This window comes from Gallinula chloropus (assembly GCF_964237585.1).
Source record: "Gallinula chloropus genome assembly, chromosome: 11".
Taxonomy (NCBI): domain Eukaryota; kingdom Metazoa; phylum Chordata; class Aves; order Gruiformes; family Rallidae; genus Gallinula; species Gallinula chloropus.
Window position 1 is genome coordinate 1,084,456 of NC_140096.1, and position 18,307 is coordinate 1,102,762.

Genomic DNA, 18,307 nt, shown 5'->3' on the forward strand with positions numbered 1-18,307 from the left:
CCGCCCCCTCCGCGTCCCCGCCCCCAGCCCCCGCGCCGGGCCGCGGGCGCTGCAGGCCGCTGGCTGCCGGGGAGGGCGGCGGCGCCGCGGCCATGTTGAGGGCGGGGAGCGCGGAGGCGGGGCCGGGGCCGCTGCGGGGCGCGGCGCCTCCCCGCTCTTCACCACCCGCAGCCGCCGCCGCTCCTCCTCTGCCGCCCGCAGCCGCCGCCGCCGGCGGGCCGCCCCGCTCCATGGCGACCCCCAGCCCCTGCATCGTGGTGAGTGCGGCCCCCGGCGCCGCCGCGGCCTCCACCCGCGAACCCCCCGCGGGGAAGGCTGCTCGCTGCCGCCGCGCCGGGCCGGGGGCTGCCGGGCGCCTGGGGGGTGGCTGCCGCCTCGCCGCCGCCGGCTGAGGGGAGGGAGGGGGGTCCCGTGCCCCCGGGTCTGGGTTCTCCGTGCGGGAGCGGGGCGGGGGAACGTCCCTCGCGTCCCTCGTGTCCCTCGGCGGCGGCGGCCGCCGCCACGCGGAGTCACCTTGAGGGGAGCCCCGGCCTCCCGGCGCCGGGCCCGGGGCTCCCTCCCTGCCCCCGCCGGGGCTCTTTCCCTTCCCCCGAGCGGCCGCGGTGCCCCTTCCCGCCGCCGGGCAGCGCGGGGGGGGGTGGGTGGGTGGGTTCGCGGTCACGGGCGGGTTTGAACCCCGAGGGCGGCGGGGGGAGCCCCACGCTGCCGCCTCAGCAGTGAAGGTGAAATAACTTCCCAGCCGCTCCGAGCCCGGCGCCGCACAACTTCCTATTCCTGTTGCTGTGGCGGGCGGGGAGGGATGATGGGGCGGGGGGGACACCGGTTCGTGAGCGGGAGCGCGGGATAAGGCGCTTACATGTTGCAGTTAAGATGTATTTTCGGAGGGAGAGCATTCGGGGGGATTTTAATCGTCATCATCATCGTAATTTCGCCCCCCGCCCGTCCTTCCTTCCCCCCCCCTTCCCCCTTCCCCCTTCCCCCCCCCCCCCCCCCCCCTTCTCCCGCATCACTGCCGTGTCTCCTGAGGCTCTTACATCGTCATTTGTGTGATTTTCTGTAAAAGCCAGCGCCGGGTGCTCGTGGAAGCCATGTGGTGCCTCATGGCTGAGAGCCGCGCTGGAAATCCCTGCGGCCAGTGGGAAGCCCGGCAAGAGCTGCAGGGAGGGCCCAGCTCCCTGCCAGAGGCCGAGGGGAAGGTTTAGGAGACGTGCTGGGTACAGCCACGGGCCTGGCTCGCGGGAACACACCCTGTGTTTGAGGGGAGAATTAGTACCTGACAATAACAACCTGCTCTGGGTTGTGAGGACCCTGGTCAGGGGGTCTCGGTGCCTGCGCTGGGTGTGTGGGTAACTCGTACGGGGTCTGGTTGGGATGGGAGGGTGGAATTCCCCGTGTGGAATATTCATTATGGGGTTACACAGCTAAAAAGCCCTGTAAGCAGCTGGCTGAGCCACAGGCCAGGTAAGTGCTGGAGTAAGACTGTGTCCTGCAAGGGCAGCAGGAGCCACAACAGGTGTTTAACGCCTGCCCCTGGTGAATGGTCTGTAATAAGCTTCGGTTTTCCCTCTGAAATTCCCAACTGCATTTTGCATGTCATAGCGTTCAGCTGCATAGCCTGGGAGTGCAGTGATTAAACATACTGTCGTTTCCAGTTGCAGCAGCGTTAGGGCTCAGGAAAGGCTGTTCCTGGCGCTGTTTAGACAGCCTGCCCCAAACCTCAGCAGTGTTTGGGGTAATTATACACAGATATCCCTTAATTAATACGCACCTGCCAGCACTGCAGGCTGTTTCATGGAAGGAATTTGCCCATGTGGAACAGGTTGCAGAGGCAGGGCTTTCATTTCAGGGTCTGAGAGATGGTGGGTGAACCTCCGCGGTTTGCAGGCGGTGGGTCTGAGGAGGCTTCTGTCACCGTCACACAGCGCAGCTCCTGGTGCTGGTGTGGCTGTCTTGTCTTGCCCTGGAACTGGCACATGTGTTGTGTTGTGATGTGGTGGTGTGGAGATCTGGAACCTGGCCAGGTCAGAGCCTTTGCTTGCTGAGCTGCAGGTGCTGTTAGGATTTAGTTTCTTCCCTACCTTGTTTTGCGGAACAGCCCCTGTGAGCTGTAGGCCCTGTTAGGTGACGCTTCAGGCTGTGTTCAGTGTGACTGTTGTTTTTGTAGAGAGGGAAAGTAAGGTGATCCTGATGACCGCAGGGGGTTTGATTTATTACCAAAAGGACTTTCATTTTCTTACCACAAACTTTCTCTAAGGCTTTATAGAAATCTCACCTTACTTCCTTTTCAGATTGGTGATGATGAACAAGGTTACGACCTGGACTTGTTCTGCATACCTAAACACTATGCAGATGACTTGGAAAAAGTCTATATTCCTCACGGGCTCATCATGGACAGGTTGGTTTGACTTCAGACAGTACATGGCTCAGCTGATTTCATGGCCCTGGAATAAACAATCTTCCAGTGATAGTTTTGCTGCCTGGTGACTGTCTAAATAGATTACGTTTAATTAGAGACTAAGAAGTACAAGTGCTAATTAAGTCTTTCTTGTTAGGCTTCTAAGAGTTTGTACATTTGCAGTTACACTGTTTGGAAATCTGTCATAATTCTCATGTGAAATTCTGTAGTACCTAGCAATCTACCACTTCCCAGAGTGTCTTTGATGCTAACCTTCTCAATGCCTAATGAGATGTTATTTGTGCTGGTTCAGTCTAAAAACAATTACAGTCTCTTGAATTTCCTTAGGATATTAATGAAAGTAAATTATTAATCACATTGTTTTAGACTTTCTCATGTTTGTGTGGTAGATAAGTAATACCCAACTTTCTCCTACCTTTTTGCATCAGCCTCTGCAAATGTCGGTCTGTCACTTTTATGGTTGCCAAAATCTGTGAGGCGCTGTGGAAATTTTACCTTGTGGGATCAGAAATGGATGCATAAGCCTATTTTTGGTTTACTCTTGACAGTTGCTAATTCCCCTTATGAGAATGAACGACAAATTCAGTGAAGCAGTTGTTGGAGAGACACGGCCGTTCAAACGTGGTGCTGAGTGGATCTTCCTGGAGATCCTGTGAATAGGAGTGCATCTGGGTTGTGCATGGTCCTGTTTGAGTAGATATAATAAACATTCATACCAAATGGGTTTTTTTTTTTTAAATACAGTAAAAACTGTGCACTGGAAGTCCATATACAGGAAAAAGGTTGTCCAGAGCACACATCATTCAATACTTGCCATAAAGTTCTAACAGGAGGCTTTCTGGGAGAAACCTGCTGTCAGCTGGCACATGCTAAATACATACCATGCTTCCTAAAATAAGTTACAAGATAAATTTAGAAACAATGATTGCAGAGAAACGGTGCAGTGTTCTCTTGCTCTGCTGTGTTGGTATTGTGTTTTGCAGTTAGGACAGATTTCTGGCATGCTAACTTGGCAAATATACAGCTCTTTAGTTTACAATTTGAGAATATTTCTTGGTTAGAGAAGGCTCCTGCCTTTTTGGTTGGGTTAGCTTAACGTTGCTCTTTGCATGGCAGCCAAACCCACCTTTGGAAGGAGGAAACATACCTTCCTGCCCCAGATCTTACAGCGAAACAGCTTCAGGGTGTTCAGGTTTGCTTTGGCCGAGCGTGAGGTATGAACACAAAGGTGTTTGGCAGGGCTGCTGTTGGGTTAACCTTGAAAAGCAAGACTTTGTTGACCAATAGTGTGTAAAAGGGAGTGAAGTGGTAGGCAAGTATTTCTGAGCAAAATGTGTTTCCCAGTTTGGTGCGTATGTTTGTTACTGTTAGTGATACAAAATTCCACTGGTGTGGGGAGCAAATGACGTGTTGTGACAACTAACTCCTCCTTGGTTTTGTACAGGACAGAGAGACTGGCACGAGAAATTATGAAGGGCATGGGAGGACACCACATTGTAGCACTCTGTGTACTCAAGGGTGGCTATAAATTTTTTGCTGATTTATTAGACTACATCAAAGCACTAAACAGAAACAGTGACAAATCAATCCCCATGACTGTGGACTTCATCAGGTTGAAGAGTTACTGTGTAAGTATCTCTGCAGGACTCTGCAGTTTTTGTATACATTTGACTAACTTCAAATTACTAACAGTTTAATATTGTTGCTGCCATAATGTGCTAATATTAAAGAAACAATTAAGGGAATTCAGAGTCACAAGCTAATTTACTCTTTCTCTACCTTATTATATAGCCTGTTTTCCTCTAGACCTTGGTATCTCAGCAGCCCAGTGAAATCCTCATGCAGAACAGAGACACTTTCCATGTCCTTTACTTGTTAAATGATTTCCTTCTCAGCCCACCACCCTACCTCTAAAGCTCTGGCTCTAGAAGGATTCTCCTGCAACTGTGGTTACAAAAACTTGATTCTGGGAATTTGTATGTGGCTTGGACATCATTCATTGGACAGGAAGGCTGGAAAGCTGCAAAAACGGTTATACCCAAGTTCTCTTCCTCATCTTTTGTCTGGCTCAGCCAAACAATGGACAGAATCAGTTGTGCTTGGCCTTGAGGAAATACTAGATTCATAAACCTAGCTTTGTGATGAGCAGCCACTGAATAGGACACTGCCTTTTCAAGAGCAGGCAGGGGTTGCTTTGAGCTTACATGTTTGGGAAATAATTTATTTTCACTCTGAACACAAGGATTTAACTTCCTAGGGAAATGGAATGTTCTGTAACCTGAGGCAACGTGTTCAGCTTATAGAAGGAAGCACGAGGCTGGGTTGTGCAGGTCAAAGGAAGAAGCAGCTGTATGTCAGTACTGTATGCTTCCTGACAGCCAGTATTGTGTTTCCAGGGGTATTTATGATTTGTTCCATCAGACCATCAGTAGCATGGAAATAATGACATTTTTTGGTTTCAGTTTGGAGTGAATGAACTGTGTCATGAGGTTATGCTGTTAGCTGTGTCTGAGCAGCTCCACGTTCACGTCACAGTGTGGGCTCCTTGTTGCAGTTGCAGCCAGGTAGCCCCGGTAGATAAAAACCCCAACAACCCCTCCCCAGATTACTAAAGTAGAAACTTAACCTCATCCTTCATTTCATTAAGCTGTGAAACCAGACAGGAACTTATTTGCAAGCTTAGTTTGGACCATCAAAGTACTTTGTACATTCCTGTCTGCTGCTGAGCGATCTGTTAGCGTTTCACAGTGAAGCTCAGGACTGCTTAGGGCTTTGGTCAGGAGTGTTTGCAGGGGAAGCAGCCCCAGCTACACACAGGGGTTACCTGGAAACCACCTTCCTGTTGTTTAGCTCTGCTCTTTAATGAGAAGGCAAGGCTGGGCAGAAAGGTGTGCTGGTTGTATCTCACAGGACACTCTGTGCTTGCACACCACGTTTAAGTCAGTGGACAGGAGCTGTTTGGCACCATTTCCTTATGCTCCCCCCAGAAGATTCAGGTTCCTGTCACCAGTCCACTTAACCACTATGTCACCACGTGCCTGTGTATTCTGCCTGTAAGAGCCACAGCAGAAATCTGCACGTGTCGATTGCAGGGCAACATGTTACAGAGTAGGAAATGATGACTCCCACAGGTTTTTGGCAAGGAATTTGTGTGTCTTCTGCATCTTCTGCTCTCCTCAAGGAACACTAACTTAGCCTGTTTAAAAACAATGGAAAGGCTGCATACTTTCACTCTTTCCTCTTTCTGACAAAACTGCTGGAGAAATGGTCTGAAACACCTGGGAAAAAACCCAGCCCTCTGTTAAAAGCAAAGCTGCCATGTGAGTGTGTTTTATCTGCTCATACCAGTTAGGCATGCTTGGGTTCCTCTCTTTACTGCAACTGCTTTTGTTTATTGCTCCCCAGAACTATCGTTGCCTTGATATTAATAGGGGAGTGAGCAGCACAGTAGGTTCTATGGAAGTGAAAATGCTGGTTTTGTAGTAAAAAGGAGTAGATGAAAAGTGGAGCAATTTAGACAGAAAGCTGTCTTAAGCAGTGTTTTCCTTGAGGTGTAGGCTTCAGGGGTTTGGGGTTTGTTGGCCAATTCTATTAAAGAATGTTGATTTTGTTCTAGATGAGTGAGGAGCTCCTGTTACCTGATGCTTCCACTGCAGTATTGGTGAATGTTTCATTTCAGTGAACTCTTCAGGGGGTTATTAATATCTGAACCTATGTCCTTTAGGTTGCATAGCTTCACAGACTGGGTGAGATTGTCATAATGTGAACACGTGTGCAAGAGATTGAGCAGGTCTTCTGTCATCAGTGGTGTCAGAGTGTTAAATCTGCCCAGCAGTTTTCATCAGCACTTCCCTAGCTGGGGGCATCTGTGATGTTAGTGATGTGAACACCATCTCCAACTCCAATGGGCAGTTGGAAGTGGAGCTGCCTCTCAGAATCTCGCTCCTTTTGGTTGTGATTACTAGATCATGCTGCCTGCCTTCACAGACTGAGGAAAAAGATGTTAAAAATACCCTGGCCACATAAACAAAGCAGCTGAACTTGTGTAGTGGTTCTGAAGTGGATGTAATTGAGGTTCTATTCTTCTTCCAAACTGATCATTTAATATTTACAAGCATCTGAGGGTTTTGGGTGATTTTTTTGTGTTGCAATGCAAAGTTCATACTGTTCTGCACCCAAAAATAATTCTCTAGGAATACTGCCATGATCAAGCTGTGATTAAACTTTGCTTGTAACTCCAGCTTCCCGAGCCCTTACAGATCAATTCTAATGATCTGGCAGGCTGTTGAGAAATGGAAAGATCGTGTTCCTGAGCAGACCCAGGTCTCAGTATTCTTGACAAACAGTTTGTTTTGTTTATGCTACAAGAAGAATGGCTTTGCACCAGTCTCCTGCATTTAAACTGGGAAATGAGCAAACCCTGCTTATATAGTCACAAGGGCAGCCAGAAGACAGTGGATGTGTTGTGCTGTCGCTTGGGAAAATAGGGATTTTCAGTGGAGTACACGGTAAAATCTGGTCAGGCTGGTCAAGGCAGTGCCCTCAAAGATCTCTGCTAACTGAGCCTTGTCACAAATACTGTAAGGAACTTAAAATGCCTTTTTAAAAGGTGATCTTGGAGTCACTTGAGTCAGGAGTTACGGTCTGGTAAAGCATTATGGTTTTCCAGCTGTGACAACGGGGAGGCAGGGAAAACGGATCTAAACAGTAAAACTCTTATGTGTTAAACCACAAAGCATTAAAGTCTTACCAGCACTGAAATCAGAAATAATGCTCCTGAAGATAATTAAAACAGTGCTTAATTATTAAACAAAGTTCTTTCCAATGGAAATCTGGTTACAACCAGTGTTGGAAATTCTTTAACTGTGTTTTATCCTTTAATTGCTCAGGAACTCAGGGCCCACATAGGAATGTGGGTTTATGTGCCAGTGGAGATTCGTGGTTTGTGTTAAGGAGCAGGAATGTTTCTGTAGGTTTATTATTCTGCTGATTATCATACTTTAATATGCATGGTCCAGAGGTTTACCATAATGTATGGTTTTGTGGTGGGATTGAGTGCAGTGTGTTGCTTGTAGCCAGACAGATCATCAGGAACCTGCTCTAACCTCATACACTGAGGAGCATCAGTCAGTCATCTGTGCAGGTACTTTTAATAGAACAAATACCTGTAAAATCTCTTTCCATTGCTGTATTGTAACAAATGATGGGGGGTTTTACATCCTTCCATACAAGGATGGTGAAACCCTTGTTAGTGTAGGAAAAGCTTAAAGGAGCTGTCATTTTAGATAATTTTAAGATAAGGTGAACACAGGAAAAGCCTTTTAGCTTCATGAATACAGAGCTGGATTGAATCACATTTCTGTGGTTGATCAAGCCAGTATCTCAGGCACTCAGCAGCAGTGCATACATCTGTTGGGTCAAGCAGCAGTCATTCTGGACATCTGGTTTGTACTTTTGCAACACAGTGACATTGGTGCTGTTTGACCCTGAAACAGTTGACTGTTTATTGAAAATGAATGTTCCTTATGGTAGTGAAACATGGGGCTTCAGTGTAATTGCAGAGTGGTGTAACTCAAAGTGATGTTTTCTTTAAAATACTTGGGGTACAACTACAAAGATACTTGTACCAATATTTTTTTTTAATTTTGTGTCATAGGAATCTTAAAAGGAAGGTCTCTGTTGGCCTTATCTGCTCTTACATGCCTACAGCTGTCAGCACTTCTTTATCTTACACCATTGACACCGCTGTTGAAAGGATTGTCATACATTTCCTCTTTACTGTTGTCCCAAGTTTGTTTATGGTACTCAGTGCGTGCCTCTGCAAAATAATTTGTTTCCCTATTTTAGTAATAACATGCTTAGTTCTTTGCCTGTAATTCATGGAGCATGAATGTCTGTCTCCACGTGGCTGTGAAACAGGAAGCTGTACGTGGCTGTCGCTGTTCCCTCCTGGTCCCGTTTCTCCCTCTTCTCTGACCCCTGGGTTTTGGGAAGGAGCTGCTCTCTGCTGCATGTCTGTAGCTGTGCAGCACGCTTGGGCTTCGAGGTGCAGCAGCAAAGGGCCACCAACTTCTATAGGTGCAGGGTATGTGGTAAGGAGCTGTGAGAATGTGTGCTAAGCAATATCGACCTTTTGAAAGGATGGCATTGCAGGGAAACATCATCCTCTGTAAGCAGGAGAGCAACAAGCGTGGCACATCTGATAGGAGCTGTGGGAGACTGTCCAGATGTAAAGGCACTCAAATGACTTCAAATAAGCTGCAGAGATCTGTGAAGCACTCCTAGCAGCTGTTCTTAAACTGTTGCAGAAGATAAAAGTTACTTCTGTTTCTATCAGGGTTCAGTTTCACCGCAGTACAGTGCTGTGTGGTGATGGTGTACCTGTGCTGCCATTCGATTACTGGTTACTAATATTGGTTGTAAACTAGGCAAACACAAGCTTTTCCGGCAATTTTTGTATCTTATGTTTCTAAATATTAATCTGTGCCTTGTTTGCTGGCTATTCTTGTTATGATTGCTTATTCAAAGATTAAGGCTTTCTGAAGCATTACAGTTTAAAATGTAAATTGCCAGCTATATCGGAGCAGGCAGCCTGGGAGCTGGAGTGCTCTTTGTCTTATTGCCATATCTGTAGGAAACGCATAGCAAATCATATAATTTTAGATATGTGTGTGTGTAACAGTCACAGATGAGAGATGGTGCCTGCATTTATGCAGATTTCCTGCCAAACAATCTGTAATCTGAAATACCATCTTTAAATTTGATCACTTGCAATTTCTTAGTTAATAGGCAGGGTTGGTGCTGTGTTTTGGAAGGCATTAGTATTCACTGGTTACCCATGTTGTAGTTTTGATATTTGCTGGATGAAAAATTACTTCTAATTCTGGTTGTGCTAATGTTTGCCCTTCTCTTTCTACTTAGAATGATCAGTCAACTGGAGATATAAAAGTCATTGGCGGGGATGACCTCTCAACCTTGACTGGAAAGGTATGGGTCTGTTTAAAAACAAACCAACCAACCCACTAAAGAACCCAAGTGCCTCAGTGGTTTTAAAGTCACTCTTCTAATGTGTGAAGATTGTAGAGTTTAAAAGAGTTAAAACAGAAGAGTTTGACTGTAAATACTCACCATGGTAGAGTAGGAAAGTGGATAGACCCCACCAAAGCCATCAGTTTAGTCTGAACTTAACCAAAAACCCTCCTATTCGCTATCTTCAGCACCAGCAAAGTCTCAGGGGATTTGTTACTCTGCAGTGCCTGAGAAGCATAATCTTGTGTGGGTTGTTGTCTACAAACTCCCTTCACAAGAGAGGGGTGTAACTTATTTGCTGTGTTGGTGTTTCAGCTGCAGTAGTGATGGGAGCTCGTGCTGCTGAGTGGCGTAGCGTGCAGCCCAGGCTGGGAACAGAGGTTCCCCTTCCAGGCAGTGAGGGGAGAAGGAAGTGAGACTGTAAATTTGGAATCTGCCTTCTCTCCAGTGACTCCGTGGAGATTATTGAGCCACATGTCTGGGGTTAAAGCATCAATACCTCCTGCTCTGTCAGAGCACACTACTTTCCCCCTCTCCTTACATATGTGTGATCTTTAAGATGTGTATGTCACAGTTCAAGATATGTTGGTGTGACAGAATTGTACCCATCTCCATAGCATGAGACTCCTTGCCTTAGAAGATTACAAATTATGTAGACCCTGTTTTGATCTCTTTTGCATATATCTAGAATTCTCAAAGTCTAAATAATTTAAAGACCGCTTTGTAGTCATCATGAGACATTGAGGAGAATCTCATTGCTATTACAGCATCAGAAATGTTAACTCAATGGAATTAGCTGTTATATGTGTAAACATGCATAAATAGTGGTGCAAATATTAAACTGCAATTAAACTAATAGCTATAGAGATATATAATGCATATATATGTATATAGTACATATTCTCTATATATTAATGATTTTTTTCTTTTTTTTTCCCCCCACCAGAATGTTTTGATTGTAGAAGTAAGTATTCTGTTTCACTTTGAAGTTCTAATGTGTGACTGATGAAAGAGTTCTAATAGAAGTTGTCCTTAAGCCAGAAAATGTAGTTACTGGTTTCAAAGCTTCCAGCTTCTGATTCCAGGCCTGAATTTTTCAAGTGGGCCCTGAATTTGAAATTATATGTGTTTTGAATTCTCAAGTTCTGTTCAGCTGCCAAATTTGACAGGGAGAATAGCCATGTAAAATTGTGTGCATTTGCTTTCAGTCTTCTGGGATCCTGTCAGTTCTAAAAGGTGTTTTTAAAGAAATGAAAACATGGTGGTTAAATTTGAAAAAGTGTCCCAGATAAAGCAATATCCCAAAAGTCACCAAGCATGGGCTGTGTGTACAACAGCAAGCTGGGAGATTCAACTGCAGCGGTAGGAATATCCTGAAATGTGTGGAAAACAGATCTAAGCCAAATGACCCTGTGTATAATTTGTTTAGGAATACTGACATGGGGAAAGCTAATTCCCAGTGAGCATTTCCCAACTCAAATTCCCTTTCCTCAGCCTTGCCCTGGTTCTTTGGATGATGCCAGGTGCAGTACCCCTCAGCTCCATTCCCTGGTAGCTACTGTTGCTTAATTCTTGCTCCCATGCCTCTTGTTGGACAGTGTTGCTTACGCTCAGTAAATATTACTTTGGCAAAGGATGTTTTCAGTAAGATTGCCAATTTCAGGGCAGGGAAGCAGCAGCTGTAGACAGGAAAAATGGACGTGCAATCTACTAACCTCTTAAGACTCCAAATAATGGAAATGGCTTGTTTGTAAGCAAGGAGACAGCTATAGCAACTGACTCAGCAGCCAAAGGGAAAGATGTTTCCTCTCATAAAACGTGTTTTTTATGTATGGACATGGGTTTTATTGTGGGGTTTTTGAATTCAAGAAGGTTATATATTCCACAGGAAGCACATTCAGTTCCAAAACTCCTACCAAAATAGTCTGTGTGCAGCAGTCATCTGTGTGACCAGGGGTGTCCTTTGGAGTATATTTTACCTCAGATAAGCAGGTGCATTTATTTACCTGCCCCATTTCACATGAGTTCATACCTCTTCAAAGTCCCAAACTAGATTTGTTTCTCATTTGTTCAGTGAGTAATCTATCAAGTGACTTGTCTTAAACACTGTCAAATATGAACCCTTTTACTGATTGCTCTTTTAACTGTTAAGCAATAAAAATGCATGTTTATTGTAGGTTTACTATCTTGTGCACCAGAGCACTAGGTTTTCCTATAGGGCATCCCTTCAGCGTGCAAAAAAACTCCAAACAAAATGGAGATTCTCCTCCAATAAACAAATCCTTGCACTACAAAATCACTAATAGGCTCTACTGTTATTTCAGGTTATGGAGGTAGCAGCTTCTGTTTACACACCAACTTTTAATTTATCTATGTATCTGTACATCCTTTGCTTTTCTTGAGTTTAGAACCATGATTTCAAGCTGGTATTGCTGATGGGTGCTCTGGAGTGTTTTGTTTGGATTTTTTCTTTTAAATTTTAATTTGGAGTTGTGGGAAAATAAGATGAAGCTGAGACAGTGCTGCTTCTGTGTGTTCTGCCTCCTTCATTGCAAATAGACTTGATTTCAGGCCAGGGTAAGGACTGTCCCTCTAACCATAGTCTGATTATTTCAGCCCAAACCAGGAGTCTGTTTCTGATGCTTCATATGTTCTTTTCTTCCACTTATGTGCACAGTGGGTGGGATTAAAGTGGTGTGTCAAAATTCACCTTGGTGTGTGTGAATATAGCTTTTTAGAACCAGACCCAGATATTCACAGTGCAATTTCTTTGGCTGTTTCTTGGCTATGTAATGTAAATTGCACTCCTCTTTCTTGAGTTCCAATAGCAGGTGGTTCTACCTGTTTTTTCCCTTGTTACTTTTCTGTTGTACAGATCTGCCCCTGTAACTGAGCCCAACAGCGAGAGTAACTAATGCTGCTCTTGCCACACTGCAATTAATCGTGGTTTGTCTACTAGCTGCAAGGCATACAAGCCATAAAAATCTCCAGAAGGAGCCAAGGTCATAGTTCAGTAACTGCTTTGAAAGTCATTGTTAACCACAACAATTAAGAACTATTGTTAATGTGTGTGATCACTTCGCTGGGCACAGTTGTGTAAGCACAACGTGGGGTTACATGTCACCTGGACTTGATTATGAACAGTATTTTGGCATATTTTCATGCTGTTGCAGATGAACAAGGTCTGTTGTGGAGGCTTGGAAAGGCTTCTCTGGTGTGTTTGCTCTTCTCACTTGAGATCTCTATTTCCAGGATATAATTGATACTGGTAAGACCATGAAAACGCTGCTGTCGCTGCTGAAGCAGTACAATCCAAAGATGGTGAAAGTAGCCAGGTAAAGCTTTAATGATGATTCTGTGCTGTATTTCACCTAGAGAAGGGGACACAGTATAGAAAGAGAAAATATTTGTCACTGCAGTGTACATCATGAATATAATACAGTATGAGAGAAGCCCAGTTTCCTATTGCTCAGACCTGTTGCAGTAATGTAGGTCTGCCAAAGACCTGAGCAGGTAAACATGATCATTCTAGACAGCCTGAAGTGAAATGTTCTTAGCAGTGCTTGCTTCATTTTTATTTATTTGTTTTCCTATTGGCAATGAAGCAGTTGTTGCAGGGAGATGTGAATCAAAGCAAATATAATTTGGTGGTTTTTTTATCAGATCCTAGACCAATTCTGAAAAGTTAGGTCTCACAACTAGAAGTTTCAGTGCCTGTGTAAAACTGATGAAGGTAGGTAAAGCCCTAACTTCAGGGGTGATCCACAGGGTCTGTGCTTAATGCAGAGTTATGCCAACTTCTGTCTTTACATTCAGCCACTCACCACCTTGTCGTTTCCTCCACAAGTCTCTCTATGGCACAGACAGGCAAACATCGTGCCCATGGGGTTGTATTGTAAGAGGCTGAAGTGCTCAAACTACCACTTTGATTTGAGTGAATCAAACTAGCAGAGCATTTCTCTCTACTGCAGCAGCCCCAACTCCCTGTAACTCCATGCTTTTTACACCTCTGACTATTATTTCTGGATAAGTGGAGTTGGTTTGTATCACTTGATCATCAGAGCCAATTACTTTACTGCCAGTGAAACACAGTTGAGAGCATGTTGTGCAAGTGCAACTGAGGTTGCATTTCAGCAGCTGAACTTTTGCTTCACAGTGCTAATGCTGTTGAAAGGAGTTCAGTTGGTCTGGCCAGATCCTGACTTGTTGCCTCTTTACCTGTAAGCTACATTGTGCCTGAAGTTCCTAACACACATAAAACCTAATTAGGTCACTTTTCACAATGCCAGTCCAGCCAGATCACTTACCTCCCAGCCTCCTTCTTGCAGACCTGTTAGTTACCTTGTGGGCTGTGCAGGAAGTTTTGATTTTGTCATTCTGATCAACTGCACCTGCAAATAATAGTGTAAAATGTGTGTAGTTGTGCATGTTCAGGCTAAATTCAGCTTGTCAAAACATTGTCCTGTATTTGTACCTGGTGCTTTGCCATGTTTCAGGTTTGTATCTGTTTTATTTGACAGTTTGTTGGTAAAAAGAACTCCGCGAAGTGTGGGATACCGGCCAGACTGTAAGTGACTCTTGGACAAACATTATTCATTTTAAAAAGTATGTCAGTGTGCTGTGTACCCTTTGCTCAAAGTCCAAGAATGTTCCAATGATTCTTGATAGTTTTTTTTCCCTCTTATTTGAGGAATTTAAATACTTGGAATGTATTTTCACAGAGTTAACCTGGATTTGGGCTGATCTTTTTTTTTTCCCTTAACTTTGTCACACTTCACTATGTGAAAAGCAGACTCTGATGTTTTGGTCCAGGTTACACCTTTTTCATATGCCAGTTCTCACTTCAGTCAGCAGACTCTGCTGGATTCACCTTTTGACACTTTGGGGACTGATTTGGGTGCCTAAACCTAGCTACCAGCTGCATGTCCCCGGGAATGTAGGAGGACCACACAGGGTAACAGGTCTAATAAAAGTTTTCAGTGATAAGATGCTAAATTGGCACAAAGCCAGTTATGTCTAGGCATCTGCATTGCTCCCTTCTTGTCTCCTGTCTGTCCCAAGAGCACAAAGAAAGAGACAGCATCCAGAGGAGACAGAGGTACCAGAGCAGTGGCTCCTCCTGCCTTGGGAAGGGCTGTGTGCTCTAACCCTGTTCCAGAGGCTGAATCCCTGTTACTCTAGACTGTACTTTCACTCCATGTGAGAGTGGAGTGAATTTAGCAGCAAGAGTCACATCCTCTTCCTCCTCCTTTCCAAGATTGTACAATATTTTTTCAGTGCCTCAGAAGCTTATCTGAGGTGCTCCCCTCAGTCAAGGATGCCCCTCAGTCCTGAGATCTTATTATAGGCTTAGCTGGGTTACTGGTCTGCCTTGTGAGCATCTTCCAGCAGGTGACTTGTTTGCCATCTGTCTGCAGAGACAACCTGTTCAGGGCAGGACATGTGAGCTCTGAAAGAAGAGACAGCAAGGCAGCAATGGCTGGCCCTCTGCTTTATCCCTGCATTATTAGGCCAAGTAGGCACTAAACGTTGCCTTAATTTTTCCAACAGTGTACATCACCTTTCCTTTGAGTTATGTGATTTATCTCCCTATTTTTCTTATGGGGCCTCATTGAAGCCAGGGAGAGAGAAAACACACAGCTTCCCTGTGCTCAGGAGTCTTTCACTGTAGCATGAGGGCAGAAAGCATTTTCAGAATTTTATGTTACTTTATAGGGATCAGGATCTAAGGCATGCTTTAGCAGAGCTGTCCTGAGTCATAGTGGATTCCTGCTCTCAGTGCTCTTATATATTTGCAGAGTTACAGGAAATTTTTAAGGAGTTTTAAGTTCTGATAATATTCCCCCATCTGTAGATGACAGGGATTCTGGTCATTTCTTGCAGGCTACATGCTGCTACATGGGAACCACTAAATGCATCTATTTAGTTTTGCTTTAGTTGATGAAATAAATCAACAAAGTAAGTTAAAATGGCTCAAATATTAGTCTGAGGGTACTGAGTGGAAGGAGTAAAGTGCGTTAGGATGCGTATGTATCTCTAAGTCTCTGTGGAAAGGTCTGGTGGACTCAAGGAAGTTCTTTTCTAACATACTGGTGACTCTCTTTTTTTTTTTCCAGTTGTTGGATTTGAAGTGCCAGACAAATTTGTTGTGGGATACGCCCTAGATTACAATGAATACTTCAGAGATTTGAATGTAAGTCACTTTCCCTGTATGTTTTTTCCTCCATTTAAAACCAGGGAGCAGGAAGGAAGGGCAGTCTGCTCACATCGCTCTCCCTCCCCTGTAAACCCTGCCTCATGCCAGTCTGCTCTGGTGGTGATGACACCTTAGAGCAAGAGTACAGCTTTGGAGCTCTCTCAGAACTAGAGGTTCATTTTGCTCCATGTAGAATGGAAGCCACATGTCTCCTGTCAGCTGGGAAATAATGTGAAGCCTCTTGTCTTACCACGAGTCTACAGGAAAGACGCGTTAGTTGTAACTATTAATGCTTAGTTATATAAGAATTAGAGAAGAGGCCTTGGAAGTTAAAAGGGGTTTGCTTTTTATCCTAAGTCGTTACAGCCTCATCCGAGTCTCACCAGTCTTATATCAGACGCTGGGTGTGACAGTTAGAGGGGGGAGGAAGGCAGCAACAGTGAGGTTTTTAGACAGAAAAAGGCTCAAGTTGTTCTGCATGACCCTGATTCTGTAGTACTAGAACATGTGTAGCCCGCTCATGGGTCTTTCAGAAGCACTTTATTCAGTACACACACAAGCCATGGGTCTCTGTTCCTTCCCTAACAGGAGCTTTTCATTCTCTTCTGTTTCAGCACATCTGTGTGATCAGCGAGACGGGGAAGCAGAAGTACAAAGCGTGAAAGCACAGGCCGAGTGCTGTGACAGCAGAGCTTGGACAGGTTTTGTTTACTGAGTCCTATCTTTCACAGGCTTCAACTCTGGTACACCAGCTACAATTGTAGAGTGCCCCCCAGCCCCATTGTCAGACGCTTACTATAATTTATTGCATGTACAATACAAGATCTTTTTTGTCTCCTTCATTTATACTCTAGAGATGTAAAACAAGCAGTGCAGGTCTGCACTCCTTAGTTTTGATTTGCACTACGACTCTACCGACTATTGCTGCCCCTGGTTGGGTTGTGCTGTTTGTGAGCTCCAGAGTCTAACTCTTGCAGTGGTAAATTGCTTAAACCTCATCAACCCAGAACTGAAATAGTTCAAGTACTGTAAATGTAAAACTCTTTATGATAGGGAAGTCTATTAGTAATATTTTTAAGATCTGTAATTTAAGTTTTATATTTTAATGCACAGCTGTGATTGTGACTGATGGGCAGTTGCACCTTTGGGTGTCAGGAAGCATGTGGAGCAGCCAGTTACAGTATCTGTAATCTCCAAGGAGCTCATTCAGGTCTCCTGGAGTTGCCTTATTGCTGTAAAGGAAGTCTGGGTGAAAAATGTTCTCTTTTGTTTGTTTGTTTGTTTCAGAGGTGGTGGAATGATGAAACAGAATGTTTAAAGTCTAGTTTAGTTGAGCTGCCTGTTTCTGTTAGATTTTTTTTCTTTAAAGATATCATTCAGCCAGTGGAATTGCCTTTTAAATTTAAACACTTTTAATATATTTCTGGAAGAGAAGTATTGTAATGTTTACTTTATAAGATCTACAAAGACAAAGTACTTTAAATAAAGGCTGTCTCTTTAAAATAAGCCCCAGAGCTCTGTGCTTATCATTCCGCTTGTTGAAGTGCTCTAGAGTCCTTTTCAGCAGCATTTCTGGCAGCGAAGGCAGAACCTGGCTGCCTGCGTGGAGCTTTTGGTTAACGTTACCCTGTCTCCAGGAGGGATGACAAAGTGCTGAGGGGAGATCCTGCTTCACGTGCGTGTTCTGTGACAAACCAGACAGAGAAAACGGTTTGAGCGCTGCCCTGCGGTCTGTTTGGCAAAGTGAAGCGTGGAGATGATCTGATCACTGAACACACACGCGTGGAAACCCCCAAGGTAAGGGGCTCTTGGGCAGGAACCACACAAGAACCGCAAGTCACACAAAACCCACTCAAAAAATCACAAAAATAAAAACCACACTGAAATCGAAAATCACACAAAACCCACTCAAAAAATCACAAATCACACAAAACCAACTCAAAAATAAAAACCAAATCACTCCAACTACAAAATCCCACCAGAATCTCCAAGGTCCCACCAGAATCTCCAAGGTCCCACCAGAATCTCCAAGGTCCCACCAGAATCTCCAAGGTCCCACCAGAATCTCCAAGGTCCCACCAGAATCTCCAAGGTCCCACCAGAATCTCCAAGGTCCCACCAGAATCTCCAAGGTCCCACCAGAATCTCCAAGGTCCCACCAGAATCTCCAAGGTCCCACCAGAATCTCCAAGGTCCCACCAGAATCTCCAAGGTCCCACCAGAATCTCCAAGGTCCCACCAGAATCTCAAAAAAATCCCACAAAAACAACTCAAAAATAAAAACCAGATCCCACCAGAATCTCCAAGATCCCACCAGAATCTCCAAGATCCCACCAGAATCTCCAAGATCCCACCAGAATCTCCAAGATCCCACCAGAATCTCCAAGATCCCACCAGAATCTCCAAGATCCCACCAGAATCTCCAAGATCCCACCAGAATCTCCAAGATCCCACCAGAATCTCCAAGATCCCACCAGAATCTCCAAGATCCCACCAGAATCTCCAAGATCCCACCAGAATCTCCAAGATCCCACCAGAATCTCAAAAAAATCCCACAAAAACAACTCAAAAATAAAAACCAAATCACTCCAACTACAAAATCCCACCAGAATCTCCAAGAGCCCACCAGAATCTCCAAGAGCCCACCAGAATCTCAAAAAAAATCC

General features: G+C 44.8%; 1 protein-coding gene across 1 annotated transcript; it reads left to right on the top strand.

Annotated features, from left to right (window-relative positions):
- Positions 1-152: 152 nt before the first annotated feature.
- HPRT1 (hypoxanthine phosphoribosyltransferase 1) lies at positions 153-17,138 on the top strand. Its single transcript, XM_084269315.1, has 9 exons — positions 153-257; positions 2,289-2,395; positions 3,861-4,044; positions 9,338-9,403; positions 10,392-10,409; positions 12,698-12,780; positions 13,966-14,012; positions 15,562-15,638; positions 16,256-17,138. Exons 1-9 carry the CDS (start codon positions 231-233, stop codon positions 16,301-16,303), a joined length of 657 nt encoding a protein of 218 aa, XP_084125441.1. The 5' UTR covers positions 153-230; the 3' UTR covers positions 16,304-17,138.
- Positions 17,139-18,307: the final 1,169 nt, after the last annotated feature.

Coding starts and splice junctions, on each gene's coding strand:
- HPRT1 (XM_084269315.1), top strand. CDS start 231: ATGGCGACCCCCAGCCCCTGCATCGTG. Junction 2,396..3,860: donor CACGGGCTCATCATGGACAG/GTTGGTTTGACT, acceptor GGTTTTGTACAG/GACAGAGAGACTGGCACGAG. Junction 4,045..9,337: donor TCAGGTTGAAGAGTTACTGT/GTAAGTATCTCT, acceptor CTTTCTACTTAG/AATGATCAGTCAACTGGAGA.